Genomic DNA, 22,972 nt, shown 5'->3' on the forward strand with positions numbered 1-22,972 from the left:
ATAAAATAAAAATATAACTATGTGTAATTAAAATGTATAAAATAATATTCTTAAACCTCTATAATAAACCATTTATATATATTATATATTAACATAATATATATAATTTATGTTATATATGTAATGTGTGTGCATATATGTGTGTGTGTATGTAATATATACACACACACAACACATAATTTGTTTGTTAACAGGTTTAATTGCCGTCCTTTCCTTCTGGACCTGTGTGAGTACTTGGAGCAGTGACTGCCATCTGGTGGCAAGCCAGAATCATCACTTCGTGTGATCTAATGGTTACAAAGATGCCCGCTCTTGACTCCTATGGTATGCACTGCCAGCGGGACACACGGAGAGCCTGGAGGGTGTGTGATGAAGGATCCTGGTGAAATAACCCTTCACTTCCACCTGAACCAGTTGTTCATCCCAGATTCTGAGCCAAGAGCCAGCTCCAAAATGGTGCCTCTAAAGAAAAGATTTGAATTGTTCTTGTGTTTTAGTCTAAGATGTGCTGGCTAACAACCAGCAGGTAACCAAGACTGTGAATAAGTACATACCAAAAGGGGCACGTGATGACATGGAGCCTGAAATAAACTGTTCTGAACTGTGTGACAGTATTCCTGGCCAGGAGCTGGATCGGAGTCCTCTTCATGATCTCTGCAGGACAATTGTGAGTTGACAGCCATGGATTGTCAGGGATGCTCAGATATGCACCTTGTTGTTGTTGCTGCTGTTGTTAGTGGTGGTGGTGCAGTGGTAGGGGTGAGGAGTAGGAGGAGGAAAAGGAGGAAATAGGGGGGAGGAGGAGGAGGAAGTGAGGAGGAAGAGGGAGAGGAAATGCTCATGCAGGACACATATTCTCCAGCTTTGGGAATGAGGGGGAAGTTCGTGTTTGAGCTATAAAAGAGCCTTCATTCCTAACAGTTTCTCTTTATTCTGTTCTCAGACCTCTTCCCACTATAGCAGTAAGACCATTTCTTCATTATCTCCTGTCCTCTTGGGTATTGTTTGGACCTTTCTCAGCTGTGGACTTCTTCTGATAGTCTTCTTTCTTGGCTTCACAATTCGCTGCAGGAATAACAGGTAAGTAGTCCCATAAGTAGTTTCTCACCCCCTCTAGCCTGAATCATGAAACCCACAGTATTAGTATCATTTTGACATCATGAGCTGTTAGGAGGTATCAGTAAAGCTTATCTCCTATTGTGGCATTAAGCTATGTGAGTAGTTCCCCTGAAATCATCCTGGCCTTGCAGTATAGTTTCCTTTTGAGGAAAAATAATCTAGCCCAGTATTGTGGTAACTACCACAAGGCTATCCAAAGAGGAGAATGAAGAATCTCTCCTCATAAAAGAGAGGTATGATCCTTCTGAGAAAATGAGGTATTAGGGGGTTTTGTTTGTTTGTTTTTTAAATAGTTTTAAGAGTCGAATTTAGTGACTCATCAGTTGCCTACAAACCCAGTGCTCATCACAACAAGTGCCCCCCTTAATGCCCATCACCCTCTTACCCCATCCCCCCATTCACCTCCCCTCTAGCAACCCTCAGTTTGTTTCCTAGAGTTAAGAGTCTCTTAGGTTTTCCCTCCCTTTTTCTCTGTTTTCATCATAGAAAATGAGGTATTTGTCTTAAAAACATAGAGCATGTAGAGAAATAATCAAAAGCAATATTAAAGTCCATGGCCAATATAGTTTGGAACCAGACTAGGTGGGCTAAGGTTTCTGAAGAAAATGGTAAAGCCCTACTCTTCTTCCGACCTATTAGATAATTTCTGGTTGGTTAGAAAAGTCACTGACTCAGGTACCTGAAGGGCTCAGTCAGTTAAGCATCTGCCTTTGGCTCAGGTCGTGATCCCAGAGTCCTGGGATCAAGTCTCATCATGCTCCCTGCTCAGTGGGGAGTCTGCTTCTCCCTCTCCATCTGCCTTTCCCTCAGCTCGTTCTATCTCATACATGAATTCTCTCTTTCAAATAAACATATAAAATCTTTAAAGGAAAGGAGGGAAGGGAAAAAAAAAAAAGAAGGGGGAAGGAAAGGAAGGGAGGGAGGAAGACAGGGAGGGAGAGAGAAAGAGAGAGAGAGAGAGAAAGAAAAGAAAAGAAGAAAAGGAAAGGGGAGCAAAGGAAAGGAAAGGAAAAGAAAAGAAAAGAGCAAGCCAGTCAGTGGCTCATCGGGGTAGGTATCCGTGGCTTCCAGGGCTGGCAAAAGAAACTAAGTGAAGACTTTTTTCTGAAGGGGCTTGCAGAATTCTGCCTTCACTGCTATTGGATTCTTCCTCCAGGGCCCACCCCATCTCTCCCACACCAACACTCTTTACCATCATCCTGTTCCTGCTGTCCCAGCCTGTCACCTGAGAAGCCCTGCTCTAGCTCTCTCTTCTTTGCCCACAGCTAAATTCTAGATGGAGTCCACATCAGTTCCAACAACTACCTCAGAGAGGTGAAACTTGTCTGGTCCCACTCCAACCTTATACTTAGAGATGATCACCTGTGCTCCATTGCCTGGGTTTGGAACTCAGATGAGGGTCTATCCGTTGGATTTGTCTAGCAGGCATTTTGGGGCACCATTGGCCATTTGAGACATGGAGGACATGGAATTATTAAATAGCAGTGACTTGAATGGCTCTGTTAACCTCAGCATGGTTGTGACTCATGGCAATCAAACCTTAGTATATCTCTGATGCTGCCCAGCCCCTTTTCTTTCTGTTCCTCAAATTCACTAAGTCTGCTCCCACCTCAAGTCCTCATACTTACTGTCCCCTTATGTTGCCACTGCCTAACAGTCTTCTCCAGATCTTCCCGTGACTGTTTCCTTCTCATTTTATAGGTCTTGGTTCAAAAGTCATCTCTTTGGAGAAGCCTTCTCTGATCATTCTATCCAGAGTGGCCTATCTACAGAATGACCACCCAACCCCAGTATTTCATTCCATATATTATCACCCTGTTTTATTTTCTTCATAGCAATTATAACTCTCTGATATCACCATATTTATTTATTTGCCTGTTTATTGTCTGTATCCCCCATTAATATATACAGTCTGTGAGCACAGGGACTTTGTCCGTCATGCTCACCACTGTCTTCAGCCTTTAGAACAAACTCTGGAACATAATAGGTGCTCAGTAAATACATTTTCAGTGACCCTGGGAGGAAGGATATTTATATCCCAATGGTGACTGCTGCCAAGAGAATGACTGGGAAAATCATGCATTTCAAAGTTAGAGAACTATGGAGTACAGTTTCTTCAGCTGCAAGAGGTTTTTGTAGTGCAATTTAATACCCACCTGGCAAATAAGAAAGTAGTACCATTGCTTCATATGTAATTTTCCCCCAGTACATCAAGGGTTTAAAACATTCACGGCCAAGCCTTCCTACAAATAAAGAAGAAAGACTTAAGCTAAGAATATTGCACTACCATGGCAGTGCAAGTAGTAGCTGGTTTAATGGCTTTAAAAACTGTTGTACCTCCTATGCTGTGAGGCTACCTAGGAGTAGATGGTGAAGTAGAGAAGGTATTTCCCATGTGTTTAAAAACGATTAATTGTTGAAGAAGCACAGATCCAGAGAAGATTTTTAATTTGGATTATAATGTTATCTACTGGAAGTGAATGTCCTCTAGTATGTACATCTTGCAGATTTAAGGCTGCAAAAATCAACTGTGACTTGAGTACAAATGGTGGTAATTGACATTTGCTGAGTGCTAGTTTTTAATTGGATGATCATTATTTTTATTAGTATTTTGGTTACAAAGTTAAATATGTTCCAGCTGTTTTGGCCCCATACCATTTTTCCCATAACCCATTATTTTTATACACAATTATGTAAAATGCAACTTTTTAAAACATTTATATATCCTGTTAAAATAGGAACACTGGGACGCCTGGGTGGCTCAGTTGGTTAAGCAGCTGCCTTCGGCTCAGGTCATGATCCCAGCGTCCTGGGATCGAGTCCCACATCGGGCTCCTTGCTCAGCAGGGAGCCTGCTTCTCCCTCTGCCTCTACCTGCCATTCTGTCTGCCTGTGCTTGCTTTCTCCACCCCCCTCTCTCTGATAAATAAATAAAATCTTAAAAAAAAATAAAAAATAAAAAAGAACACTTATAAAGAGTGTTGTAGTAGAAACACCTATATATCTTTCATTGCAGTAAAAATTTTGCTGCCTGTTTTGCTTGCAGTAGGAGCATGACTTGACATAAAGAATAAAATAATAAGAGGCACCGTGAATAGAAACATATTTTACAATTAAGTAGCTTACAGGTTCAGGCAAAGAAAGATAAAATAACCCAGTTTCAAAGTGTTTTCTTAAATGATAAAATTTATTCAAAGGTGCAGCATCACAGATCATTTCATTTCAGTTCTTTGCTCTCTAAATTTGTGAGTGTGTGTGTGTGTCTGTGTCTGTGTGTCTGTGTAGCACCAGAGGAAGAAAAATATTCTAATAAAATTAAATATTATGTGATGTTCAAGTTTGGATGCAGATACATTTTTGATAAAGTTTTAAAAATGTAGTCTGTGAAAGAAAATCAGTAAAGATAAAGAAGACTTGAACAGCACTATCAACCAACTTGACCTAATTGACATTTATATAATCCTACACCCAACACCAGCAGAATACACATTCTCTTCAAGTGCACATGGAACATTTACCAAGATAGATCATATTCTGGGTCATAGAAAAAGTCTCATTAAATTTAAAAGGGTTCAATTCATACAGAGTATGTTCCCTGACTACAATAGAATTAAATTAGAAATCCATAACAGAAAGAACTCTGGAAAGTTTTGAAATATTTGGAAACTAAATAGAACACTTTAAAATAACTCGTGGTCAAAGAAGAAATCAAAGAGAAATCAAGAAGTATTTTAAACTGAATGAAAATGAAAATATAACATATCAAAATTTATTAAATACCATTAAATCAATACTTTTAGGGAAATGATAGCGTTAAGCTCCATATTAGAATAGGGGAAAGATCTACTTTATGAAACAAACAAACAAAAAGAAAGAACAAATTGAGTCCCAAAATAAGTAGAGGAAAAGAAATAATAAAGATGAAAGTGGAAATTGATGAAATAAAACAACAAAAACAAAATCAGAAACAAACCATGAAACCAAAGTTCTTTGCTAAGTTCGATAAAATTGACCAACCTCTACTTCAAATGATCAGGAGGGAAAAAAGTAGAATATGTAACTACCTAAATAAGGGAAGAGAAGTGACATCACCCAAGATTCTACAGATATTAGAAGGATAATAAGGTAATGTTAAGAACAACTATAGCAGGGGTGCCTGGGTGACTCAGTGGGTTAAAGTCTCTGCCTTCTGCTCAGGTAATGATCCCAGGGTCCTGGGGTCAAGCGCCGCATGGGGCTCTCTGCTCAGCAGGGAGAATTCTTCCCCCCCCCTCTCTCTCTCTGCCTGTTTCTCTGCCTACTTATGATCTCTGTCAAATAAATAAATAAAATATTAAAAAAAAAAAAAACAACTGTAGCAGACAGTCTTTAAAATGTTCTGCATTAATCCCAACCTCTTGATAGTCACACTGTTGGGAAATCCCCTGTCTGACTTGCTTATTAATGTGGTATCAGTTTTAGGATAAGGTTACGAAAAGACTGGCTTCCTTCCTTAGATCTCTCTCATTCTTTCACTTGCTCACTGTGAGGGAGGCTACCTTTTTGTTGTGAGCTGCCCTGTGGGGAGGCCCACATGGCAAGCAACTGATTTCTAGTCTACATCCAGCAAGGACTGAGGCTTACTAACAGCCATGTCAGTGAATTTGAAAACACATCTTCTAATGCCTAATAGCAATGAGATTGGAAGCAGATTTTAACCCAGTTGAGCCTTGGAGGACTGCAGCAATGGCTGGCTCCTGGACAGCATCCTTGTGTGAGATCCTGAGCTAGAGGCTCCCAGTTAATCTGTGCCTTTATTGTTGAAGAAGTATTACCAGTTTTACAGAATATCTCCTGAAACACTGAAAATCATGGAGCATTCCCTAAATCATTCCATGAGGTCCATATTACCCTGGTATCAAGACCTAATGAAGACATTAGAAGGAAAAAAAACCTTGTAACTTAATACCCTTCATGACATAGATCCAAAATTTTAAATAAGAATTTAACAAGTTGAGTTCAACCAAATACCAAAAGGATAATACATCATGACAAAATGAGATTTATCCCAGGAATGAATTGAATTAACATCCGAAGATTAATCATATAATTCACCCTATTTACAAACTTAAAATAATGATCATCTTTCTAGACAGAGAAAAAGCATTTTGACAAGATTCAACATCCATTCCTGATAAAGTCTCAACAAACTAGCAACTTCAACATAACAAGGTTCGTCTGTGGAAAAAAAAGAAAAAACTGTAGCCAACCCCAGTTTGTTTTTTTTTTTTATAATTTTTTTATTTTTTATAAACATATATTTTTATCCCCAGTTTTTAATGGTAAAAGACTGATTGCTTTCCCGTTAAGATCAGAAACAAGACAAGATCTCCATTCTCATCAGTTTTACTCAGTGTTGGAGATTTTAGCCAGTGCAATAAGAAAAAAAAAAGAAATGGAAGGAACCTGGTTTAGGAAGGATGAATTAAAATGGCTTTACCTTCTGGTGACCTGATTGTGTATGTAGGAAATTCAATAGAATCTGTTAAAGAACTACTAGAACTAATAAATGAGTTTAAAAAGGTTGAAGTAAATGAGATTAAGGCAAAACTCAACTGTGTTTCTAAATACTAAAGACAGACAACTGAAAAAGCGAACTTAAATGCATTGCCATTTACAATAGCATCAAAAATATGAAATATTTCAGGATAACTATAACAATATGAAATATTTGTACACTAAAAGCTATATAATATTGCTAATCTAACAAATACTGTGAAATACTTATATGCTGAAAACCGTAAAACTGCTGAGAGAAATTAAATCCTAAATAAATGGAAAAATAGTGTGCTCATGGGGTGAAGGCTCAATATTATTACTTCTCTCTTAATTGATCTATAGACTAAGCCCAATTACCATTACAATCCTAGCTGACATTGTTAAAAAAGATTTTATTTCTTTATTTCACAGAGAGAGAGCACAAGCTGGGGGAGCAGCAGAGGGAGAAGGAAAAAGAGGCTCTACTCTGAGCCTCCCCCCAATGTGGGCCACTATCCCAGGACCCTGAGTTCATGACCTGAGCCAAAGGCAGATGCTTAACCAACCAAGCCACTCAGGTGCCCCTTGAGAAATGCAAATTCAAACCACAATTGAATGCCACTACATTCTTTTAACAATGGCTACAATTTTTACTTTTTTTATTATGTTATGTTTGTCACCATAGGGTACATCATTAGTTTTTGATGTAGTGTTCCGTGATCATTGTTTGCCTATAACACCCAGTTCTCCATGCATACATGCCCTCCTTACTACCCATCACTGGGTTAACCCATCCTCCTACCTCCCTCCCCTCTAAAATCCTCAGTTTGTTTTTTGGTGTCCATAGTCTCTCATGGTTCTTTGCCCCCTCTGATTTCCAACCCCCTTCATTTTTCCCTTCCTTCTCCTAATGTTCTCCATGCTATTCCTTACATTCCACAAATAAGTGAAACCATATGATAATTGACTTTCTGTGTTTGACTTACTTCACTTAGCATTATCTCCTCCAGTCCTGGCCATGTTGATGCAAAAGTTGGGTATTCATCCTTTCTGATGGCTGAATAATATTTGATTGTATATATGGACCACATCTTCTTTATCCATTCATCTGTTGAAGGGCATCTTGGCTTCTTCCATAGTTTGGCTCTTGTGGACATTGCTGCTATGAACACTGGCATGCATATGGCCCTTCTTTTCACTACATCTGTATCCTTGGGGTAAATACCCAGTAATGCAATTGCTGGGTCATAGGTTAGCTCTATTTTTAATTGTTTGAGGAACCTCCACACTGTTTTCCAAAGTGGCTGTACCTGTACCAACTTGCATTCCCACCAACAATGTAAGAGGGTTCTTCTTTCTACAGAACTTCTCCAACATTTGTTTTTTCTTGTCTTGTCAATTTTTACCATTCTAACGGAGCTTTTTATAGATCTTGAATGTCATCCCTTTATCTGTAGTGTCATTTGCAAATATCTTCTCGCATTCCATGGGTTGCCTCTTTGTTTTGTTGACTGTTTCCTTTGCTGAGCAGAAGCTATTTATTTTGATGAAGTCCCAAAAATTCACTTTTGCTTTTGTTTCCCTTGCCTTTGGAGATGTTTCTTGAAAGAAGTTGCTGTGGCCAATGTCAAAAAGGTTACTGCCTATGTTTGCCTCTAGGATTTTGATGGATTCCTGTCTCACATTGAGGTCTTTCAACCATTTTGAGTTTAACTTTGTATATGGTGTAAGAGAATGGTCAAGTTCCATTCTTCTGTATATAGCTGTCCAATTTTCCCAGTACCATGTATTGAAGAGACTATCTTTTTTCCTTTAGATATTTTTTCCTGCTTTGTTGAAGATTATTTGACCATAGAGTTGAGGGTCCATATCTGGGCTTTCTGTTCTGTTCCCTTGGTCTGTGTGTCTGTTTTTGTGCCAATACCATGCTGTCTTGGTGATCACAGTTTTCTAATATAACTTGAATCAGCCAACATGGTGCCCCCAGCTTTGTTTTTCTTTTTCAACATTTTCTTGGTGATTTGGGGTCTTTTCTGATTCCATACAAGTTTTAGGATTGTTTGTTCCAGCACTTTGAGGAATGCTGTTGGTATTTAGATCGGGGTGGCATTTAAAGCATAGATTGCTCTGGGCAGCACAGACGTTTATCTTCCAATATCTGCCTGCAGAATCACGGCTCCCCAGTTCATACCTTAAAACCAACATCCAGAGATTTTCTGTTAGTAGACATCTGGATATATCTTCTTACATCTCAGGCTCATTTCGTGGGTGTTCAGAGTGGTCTGATTGATATCCAATTCAATTCAGGTGACCAGTTGAAATAGGGTTCCCTAATCTTCTGCCATCTTTGCCTCCTTGACCTACAATTTTTAAAAATTGACTAAGTCAAGTGTTGGTATACATTGCTAGTCAAACTGCAATGTGGCACAACCACTTTGGAAAACAGTCTGACAGTTTCTTCAGAAGTTCAACACACACTTACCCTATGATCCAACCATTCCGCACCTTTGGTTTTTTACTCAAGAAAATAATAAAACTATATGTCTATACAAAGACTCGTACACCAACGTTCACATCAGCTTTATTTCAAAGATTGGAAACAGAACAAATATCCATTAATAGGGGAATGAATAAACAAGTTGCAGTGTATCCATACAATAAAATACTACTCAGCATTAGAAAGTATGAATTACTGATACTTGGGAAAACCTGGATGAATCTCACAGTAATTGTGCTGAGTAAAAGAAGCCAGGCAAAAAAGTTGCACACTATATAATTCCAATTCCACAGAATTATAGAAAATTTACCTAATCTGTTGCTAACTAATCTGTAGTGACCGAAATCAGATGAGTAGTTGTCTGCAGTGGGTGGAGGGTGGCACAGAGGCACAAGAAGGAGGGATTACAAAAGGACATGTAGAAACTTTTAAGGGTAATGGATATGTTCATTACCTTGATTGTGGTATTTCATAGATAGTTACATATATCAAAGCTTACCAAATCATGTACCTTAAATATGTGCAATTTATGGGATGGCAGTTATATTCAATAAAGCTATTTCAAAATGTAGTCTACAAACATTCTTATTTTTCTGAGAAGTTTCCCGTGAAGGAAAAATGTACACCATATCTGCTGTCCTTCTTAAAGGGTCCTGTTGGGGGACCTGAAACCCATCAGATAACTGTGTTAGATATTAATGACTATCATGGGAGAATGCATTATTTTTTTCTAGATTCCTCTTATAGTTTAATAATCACTTAACTTGGAGCAAAGTAGGTACTTAAGGCCCAGAGGCTCTCCTGGTGCCTCTTATGTAATGCATAAAATAAGGGCAGTGTCCAAAGTTCTGTATGAAGCTAAACTTATTTAATTAAAGAACTTTTATTCCAAGAACTTATCTCACTGTCACTTGTGATAATGAGTATAAATTTACATGTTATTTATCAGAATGAAAGTGGCATTTGTACAATCATCCCCAGTATCTTGTATTTTACTGCCTGGGAAATCAAGAAATTTGAATAATAAGAATTGTGTAGGGATGAGCTTTTGCCCTGCTTGCAGGTTAACAAGTTAACCTGTTACTATCTTATAGATGCTAACAAAAGACATGAGACTCGGGCTCAGAGACAAAGTCCTTCATTATTCATGGCAAAAGCAGTAGTGAGAGCTTCATGTTGCATTTGTGCTGGTTACCATACGCTCAAGTCCCATGAGGATGATACAGGACCCAAGAGGAGGCTTGAACACAAGGGGAGCTGTCATTAAAGGAGGGGAATCTGAACCTGAGAAATTCCCCATTTTTATAGTGAGTCATAACAAGCCTGGTCTTTTTCTGGGGAGAGATGTTACCTCAGTAAATATTTGCTGAGCTCAACACCTACTGGCTCAGGATTTTGTGTAGAACGTAATTTAAGTGTTCCCAGGAGCTTCAAATGCATCACTGAGGTGGAAAAACATGAGCAGATCCAAAAAATACATTTTGGTTTTTTAAAAATAGCTTTTCAAAAAATAATGCCTTGCTGCAGGGATAGCATTTTTTTTTCCATATTGATTGTTTCAGGTCTGCCCTCTTTGTGATTTAAATAACTGGAGCCAAAGGGATGGTGATGGGGAAGAAAGGAAAGCAGTTGGCATCTTGTTGGCTATGAGAAAGTTTGCACTAATATTGTACCCTACAAAGCTTTCTGGTATCTTCTCTATAATCCTTAGTTTGATGGTTATTGGCCAAGAAGGAAGAGCCAGGGCACCTGGGTGGCTCACTCATTAAGCATCTGACTTCAGTGCAAGTCATGGTCCCAGGATTGAGAACCACATCAGGCTCCCTACTCCATAGGATGCCTGCTTGTCCCTCTTCAACTCCCCCTGCTTGTATTCCCTCTCTCTCTCTCTGTCTCTCTCTCTGTGTGTCACATAAATAAATAAAATATTTAAAAAAAAAAAAAAAAAAAAAAAAGGAGAAGGAGCCAGACAGACCTAGAATAAATACCATCCATAAAGCTGATTTGGGGATAGGTATGCAGAGCCTAGGACTGAATTGAGGCAGAGACAGGAGCAGCTCTTGCAAGAACTTATCCAACAAGAAAACTAAGTTTCATAGTTGGAAAAAAATCATAACCGTTATCACTTCCAAAGGCTTGAGCATAGAACCAAAAGTGAGTGGTGTATCGTGAGGCCAAAGTCATTGACATTCAGAAATGGTGCTGGAAAAGAGGTGAGAAGCAGAAATAAGGTGACAAGATCTAGGATTATGAACAGACATGAGGTTTTCTTGGGTACTGGCTGGGAGATGGAATAGGGATGATTCAGCAAGAAGTTAATGAGGCAGGATCAGGTTTAATGGATAGGAGTGTTTTCTACACAGTCCTCTGATGCTGTTTGCCCATCCTGTATTCAGACCTAAATCACTATGACCTCTAGATGAAGTTGACACACACCCCCATTGCATACCCACCATTACAGTTAAGCACGTCATTGATCCATCACAACTGATTGGATTGGAAGGAGGAGAGCACTGTCTCCTCTGGCAGATAATGAGCTCCTTGAACTTAGGACTACATCTTACTCATTTCTGTATCTCCATTGTGCCTGGACTATACTCCAGGTTTCCTGACTGAACAAATTAAATGGACTAGAATACAGGCTATGACAATAAAGGTTAAGTTCTTACAAGATGGATATTTTCATCCTTTAACTTTAATATGGTAGCAATTCTACTTAAAATTATGTCACAGGTAAGCAATTGCTTTCCATTGTTCTTTTCTTTCCCTCATGGTGCTTGTCCCTGCAGGAGCCCAGGGAATGACATCCAGAGCCTCAGTTTCCCATTTCTCCTGGTTGTGGCCTTTTATTCTAAACGATCCTTTCAGTCTTATCATACCATTAAAATCTGTTTGCTTTGGGGGCGCCTGGGAGGCTCAGTGGGTTAAGCCTCTGTCTTCAGCTCAGGTCATGATCCCAGGGTCCTGGGATGGAGCCCCATATTGAGCCCCGCATGGGGCTCTCTGCTCAGCAGGGAGCCTGCTTCCTTCTCTCTCTCTGCCTGCCTCTCTGCCTACTTGTGATCTCTGTCAAATAAATAAATAAAATCTTTAAAAAAAATCTGTTCACTTTTGATGCCCTGTTGGCCACTGAATGCTGTATTTTTAAAAGGCCTTCTCATAGTTAGGTTCTTACAAATGTGCCTATTATTTTAATAAATATTTATTGAATTAGTCAACAATCTATCAGGTACTATTCTTGGTGTTAGGATTACATCAAAGAACAAAGTAGCCAAAAATTCCCTTCCCTTGTGGACTTTGCTTTCCTACAGAGGTGAGCAGACAATAAACAAATAAAACAACTGTCAAATATATGGAATGTTAATATATGGAATATTAATGATAAGTGCAGGAAAGAAAAGTAAAACAGGGAAAGTGAATGGGGAACATAGGGTGGTGGTGCTATTTTAGAGTTCAGTCGGGAAAGAACGCACTGAGAAGATAACATTTGAGTATGGACTTGAAAGGCATAAGAAACAAGTCATGAGGTGAAAACAGTTCCAGGCAGAGGGAACAGAAATTACAAAGGCCATGAAGAAGGAAAGATGACCAATGTGGCTGGAACTGGGTAAATGAGGCAGAGAGAGGAAAAGATAAGGTCAGAGAGGTAATGGAGGAGCAGGGCAGAACATGTAAGGCCTTGTAGGTCACTGTAATGACTTTAGCATTACTCCAAATATTATGGGAAGCCATTATAGGGTTTGGAACTGAGGAATAACATGACCTGACTTACATTTAACGGGAAAACTGGCTGCTTTTTGAGAATAGACCTTTAGCATTTGAAAGAGGCACCTATAGCACTCCCTTAAAGTCATGTTCCTTGAGTGGCTTCATTCATGAATACAAATGGCTAAAAGTGGAATTTTAAGACAGCTTAACCAGCCCTCAAAATGGCATAAGCCAATTTGCCTGCCACAAATCCCTGTATCTCCAACTGGTTCCGTTCTCTGATTGAACCCTACTAATATGCTAGGAAAAGATATGCAGTATCTCTACATAGAAAGTCATAAAACATTTTTGAGAGAAGTTTAAAAAGTTCTAAATAAATGAAGAATATATTATGTTTATAGATTAGAAGACTCAATATTATAAAGATATATGTAATTTCTCCCCAGATTGATACATAGATTCAGTGTAATTGCAATAAAAATCCAACTTTTTTTCTTTTCTGGTGAAACTCAACAAGCTGATTCCCAAATTTATATGGAGCTTCAAAGGGCCAAAAGTAGCCTGGAAAAAAGATGGACAAGGTGGGAGGATTTCTACTTCAGTATATTCAGATTTATTAAAAAGCTAGTGATTCATACATGCTAAGTATGCCTTTGGGGCAAGGATAGACAAATAAACCAATGAAGCAGAAACAGAGCCAAGCAAGTATGGACACATTTTAATTAATGGTCCTGGGTCAGTTGGCTATCCACATGGGGGGAAATTGCAACTTCAGTCTTATGTCAACAAAATCATCTACTGATGGACTATAGATCAAAATAAAAAAGTCAAACAATAAAGCTTCAGGAAGATAAATAGGAGAATATCTTCATAATCTTGGGACAGAAAAACATCTTAAATAGAACACAAAAAGCACTATTCATGAAAGGAAATATTGTTAAATTGCTCTACGTAATGTTAAGAAGACCTTATGTTCACTAAAAAACCCTAAGAGAGGGAGAAAAGCAAGTCATAAATGGGAGAATATATTTTCAATGCATGTATCATCAAAAGATTTTTATCCAAAATAAAGGACTGTGAACAGATAAGAAAGGCATAGAGAACACAATCATTTTCAAATGAGCAAAGATATGAACAAATGCTTTATAAAAGAATATATCCAGGTAGCCAATAAACAAATGAAAAAGTGTTCAAATTCATTAGTCATCAGGGAAATGCAAAGAAAAGCCACAGTGAGATAACACTATGTACTCACTGGAATGTCTACAATAAAAAAGACTGACAATACCAAGTATTGGGAAGAATGGGGAGCATCTGAAATTCTCATGCATTGTTATGAGAGTTTATAGTGTTACAATCATTTCAAAAAACCATTCAGCAGAATCTACTAAACCTGAACATATTCATGCCCTATGTTACAGCAATTCTAGCAAAAACTGCATGCATATATTCACAGAAATACCTATACTAGATAGCTCTGAATAAAACTATTTCTAATAGGGCCAAACTAGAAACTACTCAACTTGCCATCAATAGTTTAATGTCTAAACACATCATGGTCTATTTAATGATTGCCTACTATACAGTCATAATGTTAACAGTCTACAACTACATGCAACAATATGGATGACTCATAAAAACAATGTTAAGCTAAAGAAACCAAGCATAGGGTTGCCTGGGTGGCTGAGGGGGTTAAAGCCTCTACCTTCGGCTCAGGTCACGATCTCGGGGTCTTGGGATCAAGCCCCACATCGGGCTCTCTGCTCGGCAGGGAGCCTGCTTCCCCCCTCTTTCTCTGCCTGCCTCTCTGCCTACTTGTGATTTCTTCTGTCAAATAAATAAATAAAATCTTAAAAAAAAAAAAACAGGCATAAAGGTGAGACCCTATATGGAATTACTTATATGAAACACAAAACTAAGCAAATTTAATCAATGATGTTTGAAGTCCAGATTGTAGTTACCCTTTAAGTTGAGGGGGAAATTGGGGGAGCACAGTGACAGAAGGGAGCAAGAGGAAGGCTTCTGGAACACTGGCAATGTTTGTTTCTTGGCCTATATGTTGGTTACACAAGTGTGTATCTTCATTTATCTTTTTGAATATATTGAATATAAAAATATTGAAGTATTTATCTTCAATAAAACTTTTAAAAATTATTCTTGAGTTTCCTAAAAAAAAAAAAAAAACACGAATATCTAAAAGGGAAATGTGTGTCATTTTATCAGAAGAGACAGCACTATTTTTTAATAGTATCTGAAAAAAATTCTCAATTTTATATCCTGAACATTGATGGTTAGAATGGATAGGTTTACTATAAATGTGAAGGTGAATTCCATAACACTTTCTTATGGTACCATTGTTAATAGTAAAAAAATAAAAATTTCTATTCATCAGTAAATGATGTCAAACACAAGCAACAAAAGAAAAATACATTCAGTGTCATCAAAATTAAAAATTTTGTGCTTCAAAACCCTAGTCAAGGGAGCACCTGGGTGGCTCAGTGGGTTAAAGCCTCTGCCTTCGGCTCAGGTCATGATCCCAAGGTCTTGGGATCTAGCCCCACATTGGGCTCTCTGCTCAGCAGGGAGCCTGCTTCCTCCTCTCTCTCTGCCCACTTGTGACCTCTGTCTGTCAAATAAATAAATAAATAAGTCTTAAAAACAAACAAATAAACAGTCAAGAAAACTAAAGGAACTCAAAGAATGGGAGAAAGTATTTTCAAATCATCTATTTGATAATGATCTTATATCTAGAATACATAAACAATGCTTACAACTCACAATAATTTTTTTTAAATAAATAACCCAATTTTAAAATGAGAAAAGAATCTGGATAATCGTTTCTCCAAAGAAGATCTGTAAAGGGCCAATAGGCTCATGAAAAGAGGTATGACAACATTAGCCATGAGAAAAATGCAAACCAAACTACACTGAGATACTACTTCATGCCCCCTTAACGCATCTAGAATTTAAAAAGACGGAGGAAAACAAGTGTTTGCAAGGATGTGTAGAAAATGAAACCTCACATACTGCTGATGGGAATTAAAATGGTGCAGCTGCTGTGGAAAATAATTTGGCAGTTCCTCTAAATGTTAAATGCAGAGTTACCATATTATCCAGTAATTGGATGTTTAAGTAGATACTCAAGAAAATGAAAATATATGTCCACACAAAAACTTGCATATGGATGTTCACAGCAGCATTCATAATATCCCCAAAGCAGAAATAATCCAAATATCCATGGATAAATGAAATTGTATATCCATACAATAGAACATTATTCAACAATTTAAAAAAAGGGAAATCCTGATTAATGCTACAACATGGATGAATCTTCAAAGCATTATGTTAAGTGAAAGAAGGCAATCACAAAAGACTATAAATTGTATGGTTCCAATTATGTGAAATGTCCAAAACAGATAAATCTACAGAGACATAAGGTAGATGAGCAGTTGCTTATGGCAGGGAAAAAGCAGATTAAAACTATGAAACATACACCAAATGGCTTAAAACTTAAAGGTAATGTTAAAATAAAGGTGTGAGGTTATAAAATTCTCATCTGCTCATGGTGAGAGTGCAAATTGCTATAAACATTTTGGAAAGTAATTTGATATGTCTTATAAAATTAACAACACATACGTCTTGTGAGCCAGTAAATCCACTTCTAAATTATATACAGAAGTGTATGCACATTTGTACAAAGAGTTGTATATAAAGGATTTTCACAGCAACATTATTTGTAATCACCCCAAATGTCCTTTAGTAGTAAAAGGAGTAAGTTGTACTATAGTCTTGCAGTGGAATACTATACAGCAGTGAAAATGGCAAGTTCCAAAAGAATCTCACAAACATAAAATTTAAAAGCTAGCCACAAAAGAGCATGTACTATATGAGTCACCTTATATAAAGCTCAAAATCAGACATTACTAATGTATAGTGTTGAAAGTCAAGATGGTGGTTTGCTTTTAGTGGGGAAAGGATTAATAATTTTAAGTAGAGATTTTAAAATGTTATAATGTTTTCTTTCTTAACTCTGGAGATAGTTACATAGATATATCCTTTGTGATAATTAACTGAACTAAGTATAACTTTTGCACTTAAAAAGTACCTTTCCTAGTCCAAGATTATTTAAAAAAACAAAAACAAAAACAAAAACAAAACAAAACAAAAAACACCTCAAACTGTCAAGGATCTGTAATCGCAGGAGTCATGGATAGGAAGTGGCAATGTCTTCAGGGGCCTTTTAACATGAGGACGGAGTTAACTTCCAAATACCATATTTACATAATACCAAATGTACCATATGTGTTCAGCGGCTTCACCATAATAGCCTTTTTTACTTAGACCAAATTATCTCATCAAGATTTGTTCTTAAGTTTTGTTTTCTTTTATTTTCATAAATGTAGCTGAGCATTGAAATTTCACATAATTCGGTTGCTGACAAGATTAGATAGTAATATGACATTAATCACCATTTGACCCTATTCTATGCCTTATTCAATCTCCATCCCACCAAAAGCTTGTGTTTTGGGGTGGGGGTTATCAGATGGTAGCATTTTTCAGGCATTTCGAATTTTGCCACTTCATTGGTGAAAGAGGCTATTCTTTCGTGTTTGTGCATTAGGAGGAGGTGGAGCTTAGGAAGCGAATCTATGCACACTGACCTTTGTTTCTATCTGACGGAGCAGATGTAGGAATTAATCACTGTCATTCCTGGATGCTGTGGCTGCAGCTGTCCCCCACTGCTTTTCTGCCTCTGATAGATTTATTAGTGTATTTTGTTTGCTAGAAAACATGCCTCAGCACAGAAGAACTGTCAAATTAGAGAAGCTTATCTATGAATAATTTTCTAGGAACATGTTTTATCTTCACCTATATACTCTGAACTCTTTAAAAGAAGAAGAAAAAGAGAAAAGAAAAACAAGCTGGTAATACTGTTTATGGAACACCCAACAATTATTTCCCATTCTGAGAAATTTCACCGTAGACCTCTGTCCTGCAATTTCAAAGAACTGTCTTCTAACCTTTATACTCTTCTTTTTGCAACCACCACCCTCGCCCCTTAACTCCCAACACTTAGTTTAGTACCACTCCGAGAATCTGGGCATACTTTGACTCTAGGCACACGAAAATAAGTGGTTTTCTTTTTTTCATTTTTTTAAAAGACTTCATTTGTTTATGACAGAGATAGTGAGAGAGGAAACACAAGCAGAGGGAGCTGGAGAGGGAAAAGCAGGCTCCCCACTGAGCAGGGAACCCGATATGGGGCTCGATATGAGGCTCGATCCCAGGACACTGGGATCATGACTTGAGCCAAAGGCAGACACTTAATGAGTGAGCCACCCAGGCTCCTCAAAAATAAGTGTTTAAAATTAATACTAAACTCATTTTATTGCAGACCCCACTGCAATCTTCAGAACGTAATTAATACTCTCTACACCGCAAGCATCCCTGCTACATAGGAATCTCTGCAGCCTCACCAAATCTAACCCCTGACATGATTGACACCAGCCGGGATGGAAATCAAAGTAGCCCCACCTTTTGGGTATTGGGAATTACCTCTAAAATCCAGTATTAATGTCCAGGGCCTGGTCTATCTGTTTTCATTTCACCCCCTTCTCTCTGTCAAGTCAGCATGCTCCGGGGCGGAGGTTTTCAGGGAGCAGCCAGTGCCTGTTAGGAGTCTGTTCCTTTCTGGTGACCCACTGCCTGCCAGAGTCCAAGACCTCAGCCTTAGATATGTACCTTAGCCTGTGCCTCTTTGATACCAACCCCTCCCTCCCTGGGACTTCTGCTTACTTTCTGCACTCTCTGATCCTGCTAGGTTCTCTCCCAAAATTTACTCCTTTGTTGACTTTTCCTCCGAATGATCAGGTTTTAGACATCCTTGCATGTTCAATCCCTAAATTACTAGTACTTTCTTTTATGCTCTTAGCATCTGGTTTATGTATCTTAATCTTGATCTTAATCTTGATCTTGGTTTATGTATCTTAATCTTGATCTTATGTATCTTATGATCTTATGTATCTTAATCTTGATCTTATCTATGAGTCTGCATAGATCCCTGAATTCAAACTCCTCTGGCATAACCTTTCAGCCACCATTTGAGCCATCAATTCTGACGAGCTTTCTTTTCTGGTAGTGATACCAATGCCTTATTAATAGAAGACAGGTTAATCCTCTAGATGTCAATCTTAGTGATTGGGCCCACCTCTCAGAAAAAGAGAAACAAGTAAACCATGTGTATCTGTCAACAGTTGAATGGATAAACAAAACGTGCCATATACATAAAATGGAATATTATTCAGCCTTAAAAAGAAAGGAAATTCCAACACATGCTACAGCATGGATGAACCTTAAGGACTTCATACTAGGTGAAATAAGCCAATCACAAATGACAAATACCATATGAATCCACTTATATAAAGTATCTGGCATATCAAACTCAAAGAAATAGAAAATAGAATGGTGGTTGCCAGGGGCTGGGGTGGTTGCCAGAGAGAAATGGGGAATTAGTGTTTAATGTGTACAGAGTTTCAGTTAATGTTCAGTTAATTGTGGTTTAATGGGTATAGAGTTTCTGTTTTACAAAATGAAAAAATTCTGGAGATTGGTTGCACAATAACATGGATATATTTAATACTAATGAAATGTATACTTAAAAATGGTTAAGATGGTCATTTTTATGATATTTTATTATATGTAATTTTACTGCATTTTACCACAGTTAACATTTTGCATAATTTTAAAGAAAAAGAAACAAAAACTCCTATTAGAAACAACTCATTTGGGGGCGCCTGGGTGGCTCAGTGGGTTAAGCCGCTGCCTTTGGCTTGGGTCATGATCTCAGGGTCCTGGGATCGAGTCCCGCATCAGGCTCTCTGCTCAGCAAGGAGCCTGCTTCCTCCTCTCTCTCTCTGCCTGCCTCTCTGCCTACTTGTGATCTCTCTCTGTCAAATAAATAAATAAAATCTTTAAAAAAAAAAAAAGAAAGAAAGAAACAACTCATTTGGGTCAAATAATCTATTATAGAGCCATTTCCTTAAAGCCATTTTTTATTGCTTGCACCATCTCTTACGAGATAATGATCATTCTTAAATTATTGCCTTCTTAAAACTTGTTACTTTATTTTTCATGTCCCGGATTTGTTTATCTAAATCTTTGATATCCTCTCTTTCAAGTATTCCAAGATTTCATTCTATCATACTCAACATCTCTTACTGATTTCGTAGGTTTTGTTCACATCTCCATTGGCCTTCCCCTTTTCAGGCTGCAGAATGGTCTGTCCTCATTCAGTAAAGACCCTGCCATTCCAGATTTCCTTCTCTAGAATTTATTTATATTCCTCATATAACCAAATCCAGATGTTTCATTCTGGTACAGTATGAGACTTTACCCTGGACTTTAAATTCTCAGAATAAAGGGGAGGAGGTGGTCTAGTTCTGTGTGAGACTTAACGACAAACAATAGTACAATAGAAATGTGATTGGCAAAGGGAGTCTTATTCAAATCCCTATGGGTAAGACTCTCTTAGACATAGAGGATAATTATAGGAATATACACTTTCTCTTTTTCTTTTGAGATACAATTCACATACCATGAAGTTCACATTTTTAAAGTATATAATTCAGTAGTTTTTAGTATATTCACAAGGATGGGCAATCATCAGAACCAGCTAATTCTAGACCACTCATTATTCCAAAAAAGAAATCTCGGACCCATTAGCAGTCTCTCTCCATTCCTTCCTCCCTGCAAGCCTCTGGCAACTACTGGTCTACTTTCTGCCTGTAGATTTGCCTAATCTAGACAATACATATAATTGGAATTATACAACATGTGGTTCTTGGTGTCTGGATTCTTTCAGGTAACATTATCTTAGCATAATGATTACAAGGTTCATCCTTAGGGGAAGTACTTCATTTTTATGGCTGAATAATGTTCTGTTAAGTGGGTATTCCATAGTTTGGTTTTTTATTCATCAGTTGATAGATATTTGGTTGTTTTCACTTTTTTGACCATTATGGATAATACATTGCTATGAACATTCATGAACAAATTTTTGTGTATACATGTGTTGTTCTTTTTTTTATTTATTTTTTAGTTTCAGCATAACAGTATTCATTATTTTTGCACTACACCCAGTGCTCCCTGCAATCCATGTATTGTTCTTTATCTTGGGTATACATACCTAGAGGTGGAACTGTTGGGTTATAATATATTTATATATGTGCTGAACTGTTTTCCAAAGTGACTGTATCTTTTTACAATCTCACCAACAATGTATGAGGGTTTAAATTTCTGCACATAGTTGTCAACACTTACTATTATCTGTCCTTTTTTTGGTCACCATCCTAATGGATATAAGTGGTTTTTTGGTTTTAATTTTACTCAAATAATTGTGGTTTCGGTTTGCATTTCCCTGATAGCTAATAATATTGAGCATCTTTTCATGTACTTATTGGCCATTTGTATATCTTCTTTGGAAAAATTGTTATTCAGATACTTTGATGATTTTTAAACTTAGATTATTTATCTTTGGAATATATTTAAACCAGTGATTTATCAAAGCTGGTTCACAATAGAATCTGATCAGGAGGTTTTAAAAATTCTAGTACCTATGCTTCACCCTAGGCCAGTTATATCAAATATCAATGGGTAGAACACCAGCAGCATTTTTTTTTTTTAATTCTCCAGGTGATTCTGTTTGGGAATCAGTGTTACATACTGGATGACCAAGCTGATGATACTGATACAGATATGTTAATATCTGGGTGCCTGGGTGGCCAGGTTGTTAAGTGTCTGCCTTCAGTTCAGATCATGATCTCAGGGTCCTGGGATCAGGTCCTGGGATTGAGCCCTGTGTCAGGCTCCTGACTGAGCAGGGAGTCTACTTCTCCCTCTCTATTTGCCTCTCTCCTGCTCATTCTCTCTCTCTCTCTCTCTCTCTCTCTCTCTCTGTATCTCTCTGTCTCAAATGAATAAATAAAAAATCTTAAAAAAAAAAAAAGAAGTGTTAAAGGCTTAGAAATTATGCCAGATATTATAAATTGAAATAAATGTGAGTTGTAAAAAGCCTAATCAGGTCAACAGGTAGAGGTGAGCCTTTTAATAAGATTTTTAAAATAGGATTTTTTTCTATAACAGGAAGTTTAAAACCTATGACAGAGAAAATATCCTGGCTGTGTTTCTTGCTACTGACTAGGACTTGATCTTAGGAGGTAACCATGGGTGAGCCAATAAATGTGACTAATCATGACACAATTAAATCCATAAGCCCAGAAAATTTATCTCAACTATTCAGGGTTCAAAAGGAAACTATGGCAAAATGTGGGTATTAACTAGGAGAAAATTGAAATTTAGGCTTTTGAAAGTCAGAAGGAGATTGGAGCCTATTTTAAGAGACTTTATTAGAAGTATAGGGAAAAAGTAACTGAGAATAAAAAAGAAAAAAAAAAAATCCAAGCACTTAAAAATGTGACAGTCACAGTGGAGGGAAAATGACATCTCTCAAAGAATGTATAAAGCTCCCCAGAGGAAAGCAGGGAGCCCACAGAGTTTGTCAGGTTAGGTATGAAATAGGAAAAAAGACTTTGAGAAGCACCTTTGAAGCCAGTCCAAAATACATAAAGGGATTATTTAAATGGATTAAAAGGGAGAAGCTAGAATAACAGTGGAATCTTCTGCTGCTAATAGTAGGGCACAGGGAGTGGTCAGAGACCAAAAGACAATAAGACTAGACTAATTATGTGCCTCTGAATTTATTGAGAAAGATACCAAAGTGATGACCACACTGAAATTGCCCCTTACGAATAGATCAGAAGAAGCTGATCAACTAGTTCTCTGTGTTTTGCGTATTTCAAGTCAGGTAGACAAACGAATACTGACAAGTTGCTGGAAATTGTTGGTGTTCCCCTTGAGATTTTTGAAGTCCTCTAGAAGAAATTATTCCCTTGGTCATGCCTCTTCCTTCTCTTACCACCAAGCCTCTTAAAAGAGAGATCCGGCCACCTCCACTTCCTCATCTCCATTCATTCCTCAACCCATGCACTGATTTCACTGAAATGACCCCTTGCTCAGGTCATTAAATTAACTGATCTCTTTCTAGACTTCATTTAGCCTCAGGCCATATAACAC

General features: G+C 37.7%; 1 protein-coding gene and 1 long non-coding RNA gene across 2 annotated transcripts in view; one reads left to right on the forward strand and one right to left on the reverse strand.

The window, feature by feature from the left end:
• Nucleotides 1–548: 548 nt before the first annotated feature.
• Nucleotides 549–22,972, forward strand: part of GPR156 (G protein-coupled receptor 156) — a 63,243-nt gene continuing 40,819 nt past the window's right edge. The window contains exons 1-2 of the mRNA XM_059163954.1: nt 549–667; nt 944–1,080. Of these exons, the coding sequence (XP_059019937.1) occupies nt 575–667; nt 944–1,080 (230 nt within the window). The 5' untranslated portion in view covers nt 549–574. The remainder of the gene's footprint in view (nt 668–943; nt 1,081–22,972) is intronic.
• LOC131825081 (uncharacterized) overlaps nt 661–22,972 on the reverse strand; it is a 35,277-nt gene continuing 12,965 nt past the window's right edge. Inside the window, exons 2-3 of the long non-coding RNA XR_009351119.1 lie at nt 3,276–3,362; nt 661–1,065 (exon numbers count right to left, since the gene is read on the reverse strand). This is a non-coding gene — a long non-coding RNA (uncharacterized LOC131825081). The remainder of the gene's footprint in view (nt 1,066–3,275; nt 3,363–22,972) is intronic.

The sequence above is a fragment of the Mustela lutreola genome, chromosome 2 (assembly GCF_030435805.1).
Source record: "Mustela lutreola isolate mMusLut2 chromosome 2, mMusLut2.pri, whole genome shotgun sequence".
NCBI classification, from domain to species: domain Eukaryota; kingdom Metazoa; phylum Chordata; class Mammalia; order Carnivora; family Mustelidae; genus Mustela; species Mustela lutreola.